This window comes from Sander vitreus, chromosome 13 (genome assembly GCF_031162955.1).
Source record: "Sander vitreus isolate 19-12246 chromosome 13, sanVit1, whole genome shotgun sequence".
NCBI lineage: Eukaryota > Metazoa > Chordata > Actinopteri > Perciformes > Percidae > Sander > Sander vitreus.
In genome coordinates, this window is record NC_135867.1 from 3,190,031 (window position 1) to 3,207,904 (window position 17,874).

Consider the following 17,874-nt stretch of genomic DNA (forward strand, 5'->3'; position numbering starts at 1 on the left):
GCCTGCAGGAAATGCTGGTAGTTGATGGAAAGATGCACTCATTCATCATTTCGTTTTATTTTGCTGAAATTAGCTTTTTGATTGAAACATAACTTTATTGTTACAGTTGATTAAACAACATCGTCTCTCTCTGTGTGTCTCTATAGAAAAGGACTACAGCAGCCTCTGTGAGCGGCAGCCTATCGGACGCTTGCTGTTCAGACAGTTCTGCGAGACTCGACCCGAACTGAGGCGATGCGTCAAGTTCCTGGACGCTGTGGTAAGAAGTGTGTGTGTCTGTGTGTGTGTGTGTGTGTGTGTGTGTGTGTGTGTGTGTGTGTGTGTGTGTGTGTGTGTGTGTGTGAGAGAGAGAGAGTGTGGTGGGGTATTTGGATGTGTGTCTTGTTCTGAAAGTGTTTGTGTTGGAGAGTTTTGTCTCAAATGCCCTTTTCCATGACTACCAGTGTAGAAGGACAAAGGGAGTGTGTGTCTGTGTGTGTGTGTGTGTGTGTGTGTGTGTGTGTGTGTGTGTGTGTGTGTGTGTGCGCGTGCGTGCGTGTGTGCTGGGGATTTCAAGGATTTGTGTTTCTTTCTTCCTCGAAATGGAATCGAAAATCCTGGAGAAAGGGGAAGGAGGGATGCGGGTGTCAAATAAAATAAAAAGCTTGATGAAAACAATGGTAAGGGTGGAAAAAAAGGTGGCGAGGGACGAGTTTACCAAATAAAAATAAAAACACACACACACACAGAAAGACATAAAGACGACAACAAGGTTCCCTTACCTTATAAATAAAAGGGTCAGCAGGTAAAGTATAGAAAAGTGTAATTTCATGATGAAAAACATTTTGTCTTAATACGTTCTCATACCTAAACAACATTATAGGTCGATTTCCAAAGACTCCCAAATCGACGGTTCTATTTACTGCCGCACGGTGGCCGTTTAATCATGTGACCGTAATCATGGCGGTTGTTGCAGTTATGTTTAGCCGACAGAAGGTGACTGTCAGCCGTGTACAGAGCACCGCAAGAGCACAGGCTTTCATGTCCGTCAACATAGCCAGCGTCTAGCTAACATTGACATTGTGGGAAATCGGGTTCAGTGTTCCCAACCTGGCAACCCCCCCTGAACTTTAAGTCTCGGGAGGAGGGGCCAGTTTTTTGAATTTGGACTGCAGTAACCATTTTAAATAGTCTGGCTATCAGCAGACCAAGCTCAAGCTTTTAAGATTGAACATTAGTCTGGGGAGTCTGCTCTGTGTTTTCTACTGCACAAGAGGCGTGATCAACGGGCATAGTTCAAATGACTCTGGAAGCAATTGGATAGTCCTTCAACCAATCAGACCAACGATCCAACGGTGACGTAGCAGCTGCAGAGGCATCAACGGGTTGCTGCGCTTCGGTGCCCGCCATGTTGAATGTAAACAAGAAGCAGCTTGGTCGCTTCTCTATCGTCATCGTGTTAAACCCGCCAATAGCGCGCCAGGTGGATAAGCCAGTTTGTGATTGGTCCCCGCAAATTTGTAACGGAAGCAGGATAGAAAGATGTACAGGTTTCCAGCCTGAGCTGCAGGGGGAAATCAAATCACCGGCAGATCGGGCTGGGGTTACCCAGTCTACATTTTAAATCCTAGCTGTCAGAAATACATATTGCTCCTTTAACGTAACGATTGCAGTTTTAAACGCGTAGTAAATGTGAAACGGGACTAGTTAAGTTTAGGCAACAAAAATACTTTAGGGGTTAGTAAAACATCAGGGATTGAATTCATTTAATCTCAATTGTACTAAAATGTGAAACACACATATCTGAAAACCCGCACAAATAAAACCAAAACTATCTGCATGGGTAGGGAATAGTTTTTTTTGTGCGATTTGAGTGAACTGACCCTTAAAACAACTATAAACTGGTGAGCTCATGTCTCATGTAGGACGTTTTGTTGCAGGAAGTTTAATTATCCTGAAATGCCTCCAACACTTAAAGTTTGGAGTGAGGAGGAAGTGAAGTTTAATAATGTATCTGTTTAATGAAATACAGGAACTCATGACTTCTGGAGAGAAAACTGCGTCAGTGTGTCGACCTCTCTTCTACCTCCCATGTTGTATTTGTTATGCGCGCATGCACACACACACACACACACACACACACACACACACACACACACACACACACTTACTTTCTGTTGACGTTATTTGTCACAGTGAACAGCTCGCTGCTCGCTCTGCTCACTTAAGGAATGTTCAGTCACACATGTTTTATTCCCACAGGAGCACGTGTGTGTGTGTGTGTGTGTGTGTGTGTGTGCGCGCGCGCATCACAGATACAACATGGGAGTCGGTGCCATTGTTGCTGGCTTTTTTTGAGTGCCCAGTTGATAAATGATAAACCATGGTTTCCTCCCTCCACACCAGTGGTGGAATCTAACTAAGTACATTTCCTCAAGTACTGTACAATTTTGAGGCACTTGTACTTTACTTGAGTATTTCCATTTATGCTCCTTTATACTTTTACTCCACTACATTTATTTGCCAACATTAGTCACTAGTAACTTTGCAGATTTAGATTAGTGATACAAAAGTATATAAAGCAATTTAAATGAGTTCCACCTTTACCAGCTGCAACAGTAAAGTGGTTATGATCCAGTAATATATATTTTTCTGCATTAGTACTTTTACTTTTGGTACTTTCAAAACATTTTGAGTGCAGGATTTTTATTTGTAACGGTAGTATTGCTACTTTAATTTAAGTAAAAATGTCCAATACTTCTCTGGCTATTCTGCCTGAAGGAGACACCAGGTCATTAATCCATTGCATCCTTTCTAAGTGCTTTAGCAAAAGTGCTGTGTCATGATTTAGTCATGATGTTACATTGGTGCTATCTTTTTTTTTTAGAGAATCTGCTGTTGTAAACCATGACTGTAAAATAATAACGTGGAAGTGTCTTAAACCTGCGTTGTATCTGATTTCCAGCAGGGGGCGACTCCACTGGCTCCAAAAAGAAGTCTGTTTCTATAGAAGTCTATGAGAAAATGAGCCTACTTCTCACTTGATTTAAACATTTGATCAGTAAACATTTTGATAATGGGTTTATGGTCTCAGTAGCTACTTTCAAGTTTTCTTCAATACAACATGATGTTCATTTTGTTTTTCAGTATGGTCCCATTTATTTTAAAAATAGACTATAAACCAGGGGATGATTTAGGGGCGTGGCTACACGCCGACCTGTCAATCAGGACAGAGGCTTAGCAACGCTAACCATGGCACTGTGGACATTAAAATAGACCTGAATTTGTTTTTGGGTGTTGTCCATGTTTTATTCTTAATTGGGATTTCCAGAAATTCATTTATTCCATCTGAAAATGCCATCGCTAGATCCTCGCTGCTAGCCTGGCTATAACTCTAAATTACTTATTATATACAAAATTCATATTATTATTCAAATAGTTCAGGTCTGACAATATCATAGTCATGGAGGGAAAAGTAGGGCTTGGCACCGAATCCAATACTTTTTTAAGCACCGACTGAATTTCAGCGTTAGGGAGCCAATAAGCATGCAGCATGCTTCTACCAAGATGTAATAATGTTTGTGATTGGCTGTCTAACCTTACACGTTCTACGTCGTAGAGACACGCAGGAAAAACTCTACGTTATGCACAGAGACGGCTCACGTAGTAGGAGCTGAAAAATAAATAAATTATTTGTGCCGTAATGTTGTAATTTCTTTTTGTCCAAATGGATTTTATAAAATTGGTAGTCTCGGTATCGGTACAGGTATCGGTATCGGTACAGGTATCGGTACCGGTATCGAAAGCTTTTAAATGATACCCAGCCCTAGAGAAAAGTGCCTGCAAAGAAGTGCTGTACTTTGTCGTTTCTCGTGTATACGATGTGTGAAAGGATCTCACGTATGTTCGTTAGGCGATCAGTGGATTAGTAATTCTTTGCCTTCAGCTCCGACGAGTGGAGGTGGAGAGGTGGACCTCGTCTATCTCTCCGTCTGTCTGTGTGAAGACAGCGAGGCTCCAGCCTGACTGACCAGCTCAGCCAAACGGCTTTACATCTTTCAGTCGCCCACTGGATACAACTCACACACGAAGCAATTATGTTCTCCTTTACCCCCACAACCGCTTCCCGTCTCTTCTCTGAGAACTCTGCGAGCGAACGAGATGGAGAGGGAAAATGAAATTTGGACCATCTCCGCTGTCACTTAGCATTAGTTTACAGGCTCTCGCTGTGAGAGGGGGAGAGGAAGCACTTTGGAGTTTTCCAGTCAGGCTCAGTTTACTGCAAGTCATTCAGAGGGATGGTTGATGTGAGGGGGAGTAGATACAATCAGTTCATGTGCTGCAGGGTGTGGAGCAGGCCTCGCAAAACTCTTCAATTAAATCTCGAATTAGGTTTTCTGAAGTCAAGGCCTTCAGAGGACTTCAGTGGACACACAATGAGTTGGTAGCACAGCTGAACAATCATTCAGTGTTGTTTATTGACTTTCCGTGCATCATCACGATGATATGATCAGATTGTGTCATCGTTGTACAAAATGTCAAATAGTCTAAATGAATGTTTTCAAGCTAATTAAAAAAGGTTTTGTTTTGCACATGCCAAGAACCTTTACGGATGTAATGCATAACCTGCTATGAACTAGGACCGCACAATATGTCTGTTTTTTTTTTTTTATCGTCACCGCGATAGTTGAAAGAATATCAGTAGAAAACTGCACTTTAAAATGTCTTTTTTTTTTTTTTTTAGTGCTGCCTTCTGTGTTCAGTTCAATGTTGAATATGTTCAATAAAAGGATGTTGGAAATGATTTCCTTTCGTTTGTTTTAAATTCAACAAGCAATTTGTTGTATTTTAGCAGATTACTAAAAAAGCAGCAGCAGATAGGCAGAACTGAGTACACTTTAATATCAGTTTATTTATCTTACTAATATTGTTATACTCAACATTATCGCATATTTTCCTCATATCGTGCAGCCCTACTATGAACATGCTTTCTTGAAACCTTTATTTTATGATTTTACATACACTTGTAACAATCTGTTGGATAAATATTCAGATTCATGTTGTGATGCTGGTTTGAACCATATTGCTAGAAACCAGCTGTACATTTTGCTTATTCATTTGGAAGACATTCACATGTGATTGTGACACTGCCAGATCTGTGTAACTGAGGGATGATTAAAACAGAGTTCCTGTAGCAACTGACGCTCACCTCTGGCTTCTCGCACTCATTTGGTCTTGGTGTGTTTCCCTCTGCAGGCGGAGTACGAGGTGACTCCAGATGAGAAGAGGAAGGAGTGCGGTCAGGAACTCATTGACAAATACTTCAACCCAAAGGTAGCTGCTGCTTTCATGGACCTCTTTCTATTTCTATATTTCCCCACAGCCATTCACTACCAACTGTGTTTCCTTTCAAAATGATGTGGTGTGATTCGGTAAATGGTGAGCACTAAGGCCGTGGTTACACTTGTTTTTTCAATGCCACTTTTGTGATCAGATGCACCAGATTGGAACTCTGTGTCCGCTTATACCAGGATCAGACTACACGATTTTCTTTCACGACAGTCACTATATCAGACTAGACAGACATATTGCCAAAAAACCTTGCTGTGTCTTGGACAGAAGAGTGGCAACCCTACAAGTATGACACCGACCAGCCCCCCCACACCGATTATCACGTGCTGTCGTGATGATCACGCGCGAGTTCATAGGACGGCACTTTGGTGGAGGGGCAGCTTCTCAAAAACTCACGAAAATCTTTTAATCTGACTGTTGTCGATCTGAAATAAATACAGATTCAGCAACTGCATGGCCTATTTCTCGCTTAAAATATTTTCAGAAACACGCTTCGGTGAACTATTTTTGTAAAATAAGAGATTGTATTCTGAACAAGCTGCCATTATGGTCTGTTTTGAAAGCCTGTGTAGTGTTCGTCCAATCAGGTGCAGCCATTGTGGTTGTAGGAGGGTGTAGCCTGTTATCTTTGCTTGTCAGTGGTCAAAGTGAAGAGAAACAGATAACTGCTAGCGGCTAGCCCGCTAGCGTGCAGTGCTGGGAAGCGGGGCGATCCCTGCCGTGAAAACAACGCCTATACGGGCACTGTGTGTATCCTTCCTCCACCAGACAGCAGCAGTAGCGTCTTTCCTTCTTTTCGCCATGTTTACATGTGTGCGCCAGAGAGCCTTCTGCTCTTTATAAGCATCTGAAAATTCTGCACACTTTGACTTTGTACAGAAAGTAATTTTCCCCATGTTATAAATGTACGCAAAATGAATACCCTACATAAACACAAATCAACTTGAACTCTGTCTTAAGATTGGTAATCCATTACTTTAACAGGTTAAGCACAGTGACAATTAAGTAAATATGGCCAAATTGCTACGTTACGTCTACAGGTTAAAATTCCGTTTTTCCTGATAACTGTCTGTCTGTTTTTCACCTGCATGTGTCTGACTCTGTGTGAATTTATTCAAGTCTGAACATGCAGAAGTCTGCAGAGCAACGAGGATAATAATCTATCGGCCCCATCCTAAACCCAGTTCATCTGGCTTTCCTCTGTGAGTTGAGTCACTGTGTTTACCTGGACTTAAAGTGTGTCTTTTCGGTGCAGTCAGAGGACCGCGTGACTGAGGTGGAGGAGGCCATGATGGCTCAGTGCGGCGAGAAGCTGCAGCAGGAGGCCTGCAAAGAGCTCTTCAAGGACTGTACCAAGTAAGATCACAGGGGTTCTATCTGGGCTCTTTTATGTTTATTTTGGTCCATTATTTTGTTGAGCCCCTTACAGACAAAGAAATCAGACGCATTGCTCAGTCTGAGCTGTCATGTCCTTGGTCTTAATTCTGGAAGTTTGGGTGTTTTAATGACATGAAAAGGAATTTACGCTCAATGATTACAAACATATTACACATGTTGGTTGATATGAACTATTTTTGGACTGAAATAGACTAGTTTTTGGCAAAAACAAATTACTGTAAAACCGGATTTACACACCTGTCAAGATTTAATTGAGCCGTTAAATGAATAGGTAAAATGTGAAATTACGTGATTTCTTTTTTTTTTTTTTTTTTTAATGGTTAGAGAATTTGCTTTCCCCCCTCCGACGGCCCACGACGATGACATCGCCGAAAACTGTCCAGTGAATGAGTTACCACTAGGGCTGCCCCCTCTTGGTTGATTAGTCGACTATTCTGTCGTTTTGGTCTTAGTCAACTAAGATTTCTGGAAAAATCTTTTCATGCTTAAAAATAATATTTCCAAGAAACTTATGAGCACATTTCTGGTATCACAATATTTAGAGTTATGCTTTTGCATGAAACTCAGTTTTTACAAATCTGTCGATTAAATTAACTAGTCAATTAGTCAACAAAATCATATTATTGTTAAGTCAACTAAGAATTTCTGTAGTCGAGGACAGCCCTAGTTACCACACAGCTTATAACACACAATAACAAGTCTAGCTGCAAACTAACAGCAGTCATACCATTATGTGTATGAGACTACCTTGACTATATTATACTGTGGTACATTTGGAAAATTACATGATAAGACATGTAGGCAAACCAAAGCAAGGTTTACTGAATTTAACCATAACAGATCAAATTGGGGAAGCCCAAAACTTCCTCACCGTCATCCCTCTCTATAAACAAAATCCTTTGGTGCAGCTCCAATCATGCAAAGCACATCAGAACAAGTGCTGCTGGCCCCGCAGAAAGCCGACAGCTTGGATTCTGACCTGAATGTCAGCTCTGTCTCTGCTTCGGCTTTTTTTTAGCAAAGTCTCAATTCTTTCAAGGCCAAGTCAAGTCACGAGTCGCTGTGGTGTTCAAGTCGAGTCTCAACACGTGTTGGATTCTGATTGGCCCAGAGGACTGCATTGGGAAGTGAGGATGCAACATGTTTAACGTGCACCTTGGCTGCATAGTCCAAAGGCCTGAAAATGTTCTTTCTCCATAGAATTTAAGTTTCCCAACATGTCCCCATTAAAGGTAAACTTTGCCGATTTTCAACCAGCTTTGTGTCACTGCAGCGCTGGCAGACACACAAAAAAAGCATTTTCCACCCAAAGTTCTTGGGACTTCCTGGAACAACTTTTTAAAGAAATAAAGAGGTTGCTTCAGCACGTTGTTATCTGCGTTTCCACCGTGGTCTTAAGACCTGTAAATATTAGGCAAATGAATCCGCTGACGTATGAAAAAGCAACATAGTGGGACGAGGGCTGCTGGTGGTCGCAATGGTACACACACTCTGCAGCCTGCAGTTCAGTGTGCATGCATGTTTCATCTATATTTTTTTTGTCTAAAACCTGCATAGTATTTACTGCTGCACGTTGGAAGTAAGTAGTAAGTAAGAAGAAATTAAACTTAAGAGCGTCTGTCTCCACAGTAAATTATCTGCTGAGTGTTTGATGGTTATTTTATTATTTGTGCTTTAGAACGTAACCGCTGTAAAACAATCAGAAAATAACGTTTCCTCTCATTCACAGCCGGGCTCTAAGTTCGATCGTGCGATCTCTCTCACTTTTTCTCTCTTGTCTTTTTTAAAATGAGTCGCAATGTGGACAGCGAAGCCTAACTTTACTTTTAATGTTATCAAACAAAGAGAACTGTTCTCCCCTCGTCCTCAAATGGTCGTGGAGTACTTCCTTGTTTAGTGATTTAAGCAGTCGGAGTTTTAAAGCAGCGGCGCTGTGTATGTTTGACCAATCAGCGCCGATCATTCCTGCAAACTAGAACTTAGATCGGGCCCAAAAAATCAAGCCCCACCCTACCCAAGCACGTGCACGTTGTGTCAGAGCCCTGCCTGGACCGACACATTAACTGTAATTATGAGGCTAATTTATAATGCTAATAAAGTAATGATTAAAAAAACACAAATGCTTGGTCAAGGGCCCGGCCGGCTCGAGGATAGTGGCGAAAAATATCGGCCCAACTAGTTTACCTTTAACAAGCTTAAAGCTATAGTGCGTAGTTTCTGTCGCCCCCATGAAGAATTCTAAGTAATGACAACAAAACTGTCGGCGCGTCCACATGATACAAGCCTTCCGTGATTGCGCATCCCCCCCTTCTCCACACAGTTGCTAGTAGCCGAGGAGGACACGGAGGATTAAAAAACATGATGGACTCTTCAGAAGAGTTCATTATCTTCACTCGAGTTTCTGCGTGGGAAAGTCGCCAGACGCCACAATCTTCTGAACATAGTCATACTGAGAAATACAGAGAGAGTTGGGTGGAGCTGATAGTCTTAATTAGCTTTGTAGCAACTCATTTGGTAATGGCTTGAATGTAACGGACGTTTATTAGTATCAAAACGTTACGCACTAAAGCTTTAATGAGTGCCAAGAGTGGGATACACTGGGTTTTGCATGCGGTCCTATCTTATTGTTGAAGGTTGTTGGGGCAACCTGAAAGGGACTACTGCAGACATTACTCAGAGCAGCTTCAGGCCTGTGACATCAAGTCTTGCTTTTGTAACTCTGGATGTGTTCTCCAGCATTTCCCAAATGAGGAAGTTCAGTTCAGTTGAGAGCACTCTGCAATTACTGTTCATGCTGGCTGTTTATCGTGGTCGGAACATTAGGCTGTAATGCAGAGATAAATCGACTTAAAAACAAAAATACTATGTAAATGACTCATGGGAAAATGAACAGTTATTCAACTACACAATAGAATACAGAACTACCAGGGCGTGGAGACGTTACTGCACTGTTGACGAGCCTCTCCCAGCAGCACGTTGTTCAAGCACCCATCTGTGGACTCCTTCCTCCAGCTCTGGCCATCTGGATTTCAGCGCGCGACTAGCTTTCTTTGTTTTCTTCATTGCAGTAAGACTAACCTTTTCTCCAGTCCCTCACAAGTTTCTCACTCACTCCAAACTTTCGTTCTGCTGCTCCATTACCGTTTTCGGCTGCGTATTTTACAACCTGCAGTCTCCTGCAGTTTCTTTTCTTTCTCAGTTGTCTTTAGGAGCAGCATATAGTTGTCACAAGCCTAGAGCGCCCCTCGCGGCCCTAGACGGTAATGTTTTCAGCATGAAATAACATATAAAAACATGTTCAATTATATATATTTTGATATATAAGTCGCACCTGACTATAAGTCGCAGGACCAGCCAAAGTATGAAAAAAAGTGCGACTTATAGTCCGGAAAATACGGTGTGTATATATATATATATATATATATATATATATATATATTGGTTTTAAGGAAGACAAGATAACAAGAAAACATGAGAGAAACTTTTTTATAAAACAATCTGAACAAGAAGCCCCACACGATGATAAGAATAAATACATAAATAATTAAATAAATATTAAAAGCGAAAATTGATAAATACATTTAAAAAAGAAATAGTAAACAAGATAATTAGTTAGGTTATAAGAAATCTGAATATTTGAAGTAAATGAAGACTAAAAAGAGATGAACAAACACAAGACAAAAGATTGAATTTGGATGAGAAAGAGTTGATTGTTGATTCCATAAACACCACACACACACATTGAGTAACATCCTGTAACGGCTCTGTTGGTGCTTGTTGCGTAGGCGAGGCAGCACAGAGGGCAGTTTGTTTTCAAGCCACATCAAGTACAAGATATGAGTAATTTACTGCGCTGCTGTACACTGTAAAACTACAAACTCTGCACTCTGCCAGTTTGTTTTTCTCCACATCTCTGGTAAGAAGGTAAGGAGAAGAAGTCTGTGGATATTCTACATTTTTTCTTATTTTCAACATATCCAATGAAATTCCTTAAAACTCTTATTGTGTGAGTTCCCTAACCCTAACCCTAAGGGCCCCAACCAAACCAATAATATACTGCTACCTTTTTGCCCTTATGACTAAATGTGTAATCAAAAAGTTCTTGGGGGTCACGCTATGATTCAAAATAAGTTTGCTTTAATTATAATGCAAGCAAGTGTGCAAGGGTTTTGATCTCGGGGTTGTTCACATCGTTGCAAAAGCCTGCCAGTAACATATTTGTACAAAAAAAGCAAATATCTTAATTCTTTTATTTCAATACATCGCATATTCCCCACACACTTTTTACTGCTTTATTTGTCAATGTTTCAGTCAGACAGTGATCTTGAACATGACATGTTTCCTATGCCTAAAAACAAGAGTAAATACTTCCTGTATTAGCCCATTGCTGTAGCTGCTTTCTCAGAAGATTATTGAATCTGAAATTAATCCAAAAGCTTCCTTTCATTTGAAATTGGGATGGTTAGATTTCTTCCTCCATGGCATCATAGTTAGAAACAGCTGACTGAACTGTTGCCCGCAGCACAGAGTGAACTGTGTTCATCAAGTAGAAACCATGACATGTAAGAAACCGTATTATTATACAAGGTGAATTGATTCCTAATAAGATAAGATAGGAATGCCCATTCTAGTATAAACCCCCCAGCTACTGTTAGCAAACTTCAAAATCTAAATCACTTTGCTGACTCGACTTCTGCTGATTAATCAATCATCAACATTGTTAATTTTCTGTGAAGCGACTAGTCAATCAATTCATTGATCAGTAGTTTCAGATCTGAAAGCAACTAACTTAAGTGTTCAGCTAAAGTTCAACGAGACTGACATTAAGACTATGCAGCTTTTTTGGACTGAGAATGACCTGCAGATGCTCTTTGTTGTTGTGTCTTCTCCAGATTGATCCACGACTACCTGAGCGTGGCGCCCTTCGCAGACTACCTCGACAGCATGTACTACAACAGGTTCCTCCAGTGGAAATGGCTGGAGAGGTAAAATTTGGGATGACCGAGTGAAATTAACTGTTCTGTCTCATCTCTGTTTCTTTCTTTCTGTGTATTTGTTGGTCTTTCTACTGCCGTTTCTCCCTTTTATGCACATTCGCATAATGCATTATTTCAGAGGTGTCAAAATAATCATATCAAGGGCCAGACATGTATAATTTATTGACATGCTTTTATTTAAATCGAAAAAGTCAAATATTTCTGACCTTATTATTGTATGTCCCATATATAGCCTTCTCATTTACAGTTTGGTCCACATAAAGCCCTAAAAAAAGTCCTTTAGTCATCATAGAGTTTAGTAAATCAAGCAAAACAAAGTAATTGGAGTTTGAAAAACAGTTTCCCGTCTTTTCGGTTTGGTGCAGAACTAGGCAGGCCAAAATGTTACTCTTTTGTCGAACTTTCTCTCTGCGTATTTGTTTGTCTTTCTACTGCTGTTTATCCCTTTTATATACATGAGCATAATGCATTATTTCATTACACACACACACACACACACACACACACACACACACACACACACACACACACACACACACACACGTTTCACTATCTTTGTGGGGACCCGTCATTGACATAATGCATTGCCTAGCCCCTTACCCTAACCTTAACTATCACAACTAAATGCCTAACCTTAACCCTTACCCTCACCCTAACCAGAACCTCATTATAACCCTAATCCTAATCCTAAAACCAAGTCTTAAAAGTTGTGGGGTCCAGCATTTTGGCCCCACAAAGCTGTCGGGACCCCACAAGTATACTGTATTCCTGGTTTTTGGACCCCACGAATATAGTTAAAAAAGACCACCCACACACACACACACACACACACACACACACACACACAAACACACACTTATGTACCACCTAAAAGCTCACTTGGGCTGATTTAGAGGCTACATTAGCCTTAAGCTCCACCACAGTTCCAGTAACAACATGCTCAGCGAGTTGCTTCATTCCTTCCTCTCCCCAGTGTCCTCATGTCGTCGGGTTTACGGGGGGGAGAGCAATGCAATCCATGCATTTCAGATTGTTATCAATGTAATACATTTCAAGACAGGAGTTTGAAATTGCTCAACGGCAAAGTTTCACAGTTCACGCAAGTGATTCTACTGTTACAGATAATACCTGAGCAGGGTTTGTTGATGTAATTATAGATGGTTGCAGGAGGTGCAGCAGGTAATTCTGGTCTCATAATCACAGTATAAGTTTAAGGTAGAAACTTACATACTTTTACTCTAATCTAAGTTTGTTTTTTTTACATTGAAAGCCTTATTAAAAATGATCTTTTCAAGAGTGTTCTTGCCAAGATAGACAACAACAACGAGTTACAGAAAACAAACTGTCACGCAATCTGAATTATGTGCACCTTTAAAACAACACAAAATACCTCAAAAGAACAGTTTCTTTGGCAATGATTTAAAGTCACAGAGAGTCCAAATTTTGCTATTTTTAAACACAGTAGCAGAAGGCGTTTAGAAGGAGGAAGCAGCATACAGTATATAAAAGTTCCTTCACCTGGTTTAGTGTATACTTTGCTAATTTTCAATGAAAATAAGTCCCAGGAACAGAAGCAAAGCTGTCCACACATGTATGGGGGTGTGTGGCTCAGAGGTTGACATCTGAGCACAGTTTGTGTGGGGAAATAATTAAATGTTGAGTATAATTAAACCACAACACAGTTTGATCATGTACAAAACGTGTCTAGTGTTCAACGAGGTATATCTGCAGCACGATTCACATGGTTAACCCCTTGCATCAAGCATGAATATGGCTTAAACTTCACATTACATTTCTGTTTAACAAAATAACTTGATGTCCCGGTTCTAATGCAGTTATAAATGAATATTGATCGGCGTGAGCACAGACTGTAAACAGTGAATGAGAACGAGGCTACAGTTTGTAGTCTGTTTGTGCGATAATGTACTGAAGACACATGCTAGAATTAGAACAGTGCAGCTGTGTTTCTATTGGCCGACATCTGCACCGTCAAAGATTAACAAAGGTTTAACCCTGACTTGGAAATCGCACAGAAGCAGGAAACACACTTGAACCTATTTGTCATACAGCTTCAATAGAAGAGAATGGAAAAATAGTCTATGGACGGAAGTGAAACGTGGCTGAGTCTTTACTCTAAAAATACAGTATGTTGTCACACAGTTGGAGCATGAGAATTAATTGGACAATACTGCTGGAACTGAAAAGTTGATCCAGTTATATTACTGGCACACAGGAAATACTGGGATCTCAATTCCTGGTATTCAACCGTAAGAAACCTCAAGCCTCTTTACTGTGTGCAGTCCGTTTGTTTTTGTACATAGAGTCTTCCACGGTAAACAAACGAAATTCGAAATTCACTCGTCAGTGATTTCACAGACAAACTGTGTTTCTCCCAAGGCAGTAGGAAAAACAGTTTAGTCGACTTTGAAGAAGAGCGGTGTCGGTATTGTGCGATTTCCTTCTAGAGAACGTTGTTCTCTCTTCTGCAGATATACTGGTGCGTGTTTTTATGGGATCCAAGGCGTTCACCAGAACACTGAAATAAATCCACTTTTTGCGTGCTCCCTGCAGCAACAGTGTTGCAATGGAAGACGGAAGGAGCGAGTGTTCAGAAAGTTTTATACTCTCACAGCACCGGATGCGACGTTCAAAGTCCGCTGACCAATGGGACTTCAGAGTGTTCTTGAAGGTGTGTGAACTACACGCCTGTAGTTCTTAGACCTCCGGCCAGTTGAACCCTCTCCACGTGGAGTTAACATCTAGGTGTGAACTTTAGGCTGCAAATGGAGGCCCAGATTCCTTTGTTCAGGAAAAGCACATGTTGGTCCTGACTTCTTTGTCTCAGAATTAGATGTTCTGAGGCCTCTGTTTAAAAGATAATGTTTAACCCATTGCTTGTTGGGCCCAACAACAATAATGGTTGTTATGAGTTTTATCCGGTTTGTGTATAGACAGAGAAAGTTTTTTCTGGGTCCATGTCCCACCAGAGACCTCTGATGGTTCCCAGACTCCACCTTGAAAACCTCTGTGATGGTGTGAACGTGCAGTCTATCCTTGTACTCTTTAAGGATCAGCTGAAACAACCCACATTGGAGGCCAAGCCATCCACAGGGATTCTCGATTTTTAGTGACGTAAATTCAAAAGATCAGCCCTGAACCCACAAGATGAAGGAGTAAGGGAGGAATATATAGAGAATAAAACGATAGTGAGATAGAAATTTAGCTCGAGCCAAGAAAAGCAATTTGTGATGTCACCACAATGTAAAGTCTATGGGCCACTGGGAGAAACACTGTCCATATTGAGTGGGCCACATATCACCGAAGTAACCCCTGGATGCTAAGAAACATTTTTTCCGTAAGCGCCAGGCGGGCAATTCTTATTGAACTCAATAGGGGCCATTTTGGGATCATTTTGGAATCTGGTTTCCAGTTATTATTATACATCCATGGTGTATCTGCCATGGAGTCCTCCACCAGCCAAGCTGGCTACTTCCGGTTTAGTGCTCTGCTAACTTGAATGGGTATTAACTGATTTAATCGTGCGGCACTTCTAGACTTTCCAAATGTTATCGGAACGAATGGATCAAATTCTGATAGTGAAAGGACTCGTTTTGAGGGGGTTGTGAAAAATTGTTCGAAAAACATTATCGACAGATTAACAGATGTCTCTTTCGCCATGAAGTCTATGGGAAAAAGTATTTTTGGGCCAGAGGGCATCAAGTGATGCTACAATTCCACCTTGGCCACTATGTTCAATTTGCTACACCGTCTCTGATTTGCTTACCCTGGTATTCTTACCCTAACCAATCTCACTCCTCATGTCCAAACCTAACCAATCCAACTAACAAAGGCAATGAATACTAGCCAATCAGAGGCATAGTAGGGCTCTGTATGCCTTCACCATTCTAGGAAATGCAAATTTGCCACCAGGAACCAATGTTGGCTTCTTTTCTCATTATTTACAGCAGAATGAGGAAGTTTTTTTTCCAGCACCACAAGCTGTTTATCCCCTGTACGTCTGACATTCCAGGAACTGTGCAAGGTGGATGACCTTGAATTTTTTAGTTCATCAACTGGGGCTTAGAGAAGTTTACACAAACCACAGGGTCGTAGAATTCCCTCAATGGAAGAGAATTTCTAATCCTTTAACAGCAGTGAAAACATACAAACTGAAGAAAAAAAATTGTTTCTTGTAGCAGTGATGTTAGGCGAAGAGATGTTGCAAGACATGTCAGGAAGCAGAGGAAATTACTGCAGAGTGGAGCCGTCAGCTGCTTATGTTATCACAATTAAAACAAATAAACCAACAAACAAATTAGTAAAATATGGTGGGCAGTGAACTATTAGTCTATATCCTTGACGTTCCACTTCGCCGGATGCATGTATTTTCCGTTTCCTTCCGCTTTCTTTGTGTTGGAATTTTAAACTCCGGTGGATTCATGAGGACTGTGGTTAACTGCTCCTCAGATCTCTGCAGGGTAAATCCAGACAGCTAGCTAGACTATCTGTCCAATCTGAGTTTTCTCTCAAAGAAATGCTAATAAATCAGAGCACGTTTTTCTCCCATCCTGGAATGTTATGTGGACTAGCCAGACCTTCCTCCGCTCTGCAGCGTGTGGATGGTCTGGCAAAGCGAGACTAGTGAACTATAGACCTAATCATGTTTACAAAAACTTCTGGGTAGAAAACTCCTGTGTACCATACATACACTTTAACAGCGCTGAAAAAACAGGGTTGAGGAACAACTGGATATACTTTCATCTCATTCATCTAAAATGCATGTTTGATGCTTTTATATGTCAACACTTTGTTAACTAATTTACCTGTCGGGGCCACAGACTAAAGAAAATGACACCACCCAAACTAGCAGTCAGTCCGACTGGTGGTGAGATGTTGCTGTTTGTAAAGCTAGATTAGGTTTATCAAAGATGCTAGCAAAGCAACACTGTGGCTCATTAGCTTTATTTCTGATAGTTAAATGAGACCATTTTTACAGCTCTCGTACCTGTTTGTTAAATATGTAGCTAGAGCCAGTCGGTTAGCTTAGCTTAGTATAAAGACTGGAAACGGGGAAACAGCTAGCCTGGCTCTGTACAAAAGGTAAAAAAACTGCCTACCAGCACCTTAAAGACCTTATATCTTTGTTTATGACATAGAAAAATATTTTTGTTACTTGTAGTTCATACATATGATTCATTTGTGTGTTTGTGTTACTTTATGAATAGTTGTTAGCTAGCTAGCTGTTATTGCTAGCTGTTAACTGTTGTAACTAAACTGCTAAAGTTTAAAAGAAAGTGTATAAAATCTCATCCTGATTTTACCTGGATACACCAGACACAGGAAATTGCATACATTGTATGTACATTGTGCCATAATCTTGAGCATCAGAGCACAACATTATGAGACTAAATTAAGTAAATCTAAAAGGAAAACTATGTCCTGTCCTGTCGCAGTTTTGTTGTCATTACTCAGAATTCCTCATGGGGGCGACAGAAACTACGCACAATAGCTTTAAAATGTCAAAGAATAGTGAAAAATGCCAATCAGTTTTTCATTTCACTCTACTGTGAAATACTACTGTGCAATATTTGCAATATGTATGCTCGTTACAAATGACATATCCCCCATAGTTGCATCCTCCAGTTACATCATCATCAAATATGAAGACATACATAAACCGTTTATTTAAGTTTTAAGTTATGTGAGCAGATAATTAAGATGTGTGCAATAAGCGGACAGGACTAGGACTTCAGGGCTTAACTGAAAGGAACAAACTATATACTATATGTATACCCACAGACTAATGCTTGAACAGGAACAGGGCTGAGTAATGGCTGATGAAAGGCAGCTGCACATGCAGGAGTGCAGCCAGAGTTAGGGACCTCTGGAGGCCAGAACAGGCCAACTAGCAGTGGTGGAAGAAGTATTCAGATCCTTTACTTAAAGGGTACAGTAGGTAAGACTTATAAAACTAACTTTCTGTCATATTTGCTGAAACTGACCCTATGTTCCAGTAGGATTACATGAAGCAGGTAATTAAAAAATAAAAAATCTGGCTCCTCTGGCACCACCTACTAAGCTGTAGAGCGATTTGCAAAAAAATCCACCACACCCTGTTCAGATGAACCAATCAGGGCCATGGGGGGTG

General features: G+C 40.8%; 1 protein-coding gene across 1 annotated transcript in view; it reads left to right on the top strand.

Moving 5' to 3' along the window:
• The window catches only part of grk6 (G protein-coupled receptor kinase 6), a 76,184-nt gene that overhangs the window by 39,319 nt on the left and 18,991 nt on the right, over positions 1 to 17,874 (top strand). Inside the window, exons 3-6 of the mRNA XM_078265659.1 lie at positions 147 to 259; positions 5,236 to 5,313; positions 6,587 to 6,687; positions 11,622 to 11,714. Coding sequence (XP_078121785.1) covers positions 147 to 259; positions 5,236 to 5,313; positions 6,587 to 6,687; positions 11,622 to 11,714 — 385 coding nt within the window. The remainder of the gene's footprint in view (positions 1 to 146; positions 260 to 5,235; positions 5,314 to 6,586; positions 6,688 to 11,621; positions 11,715 to 17,874) is intronic.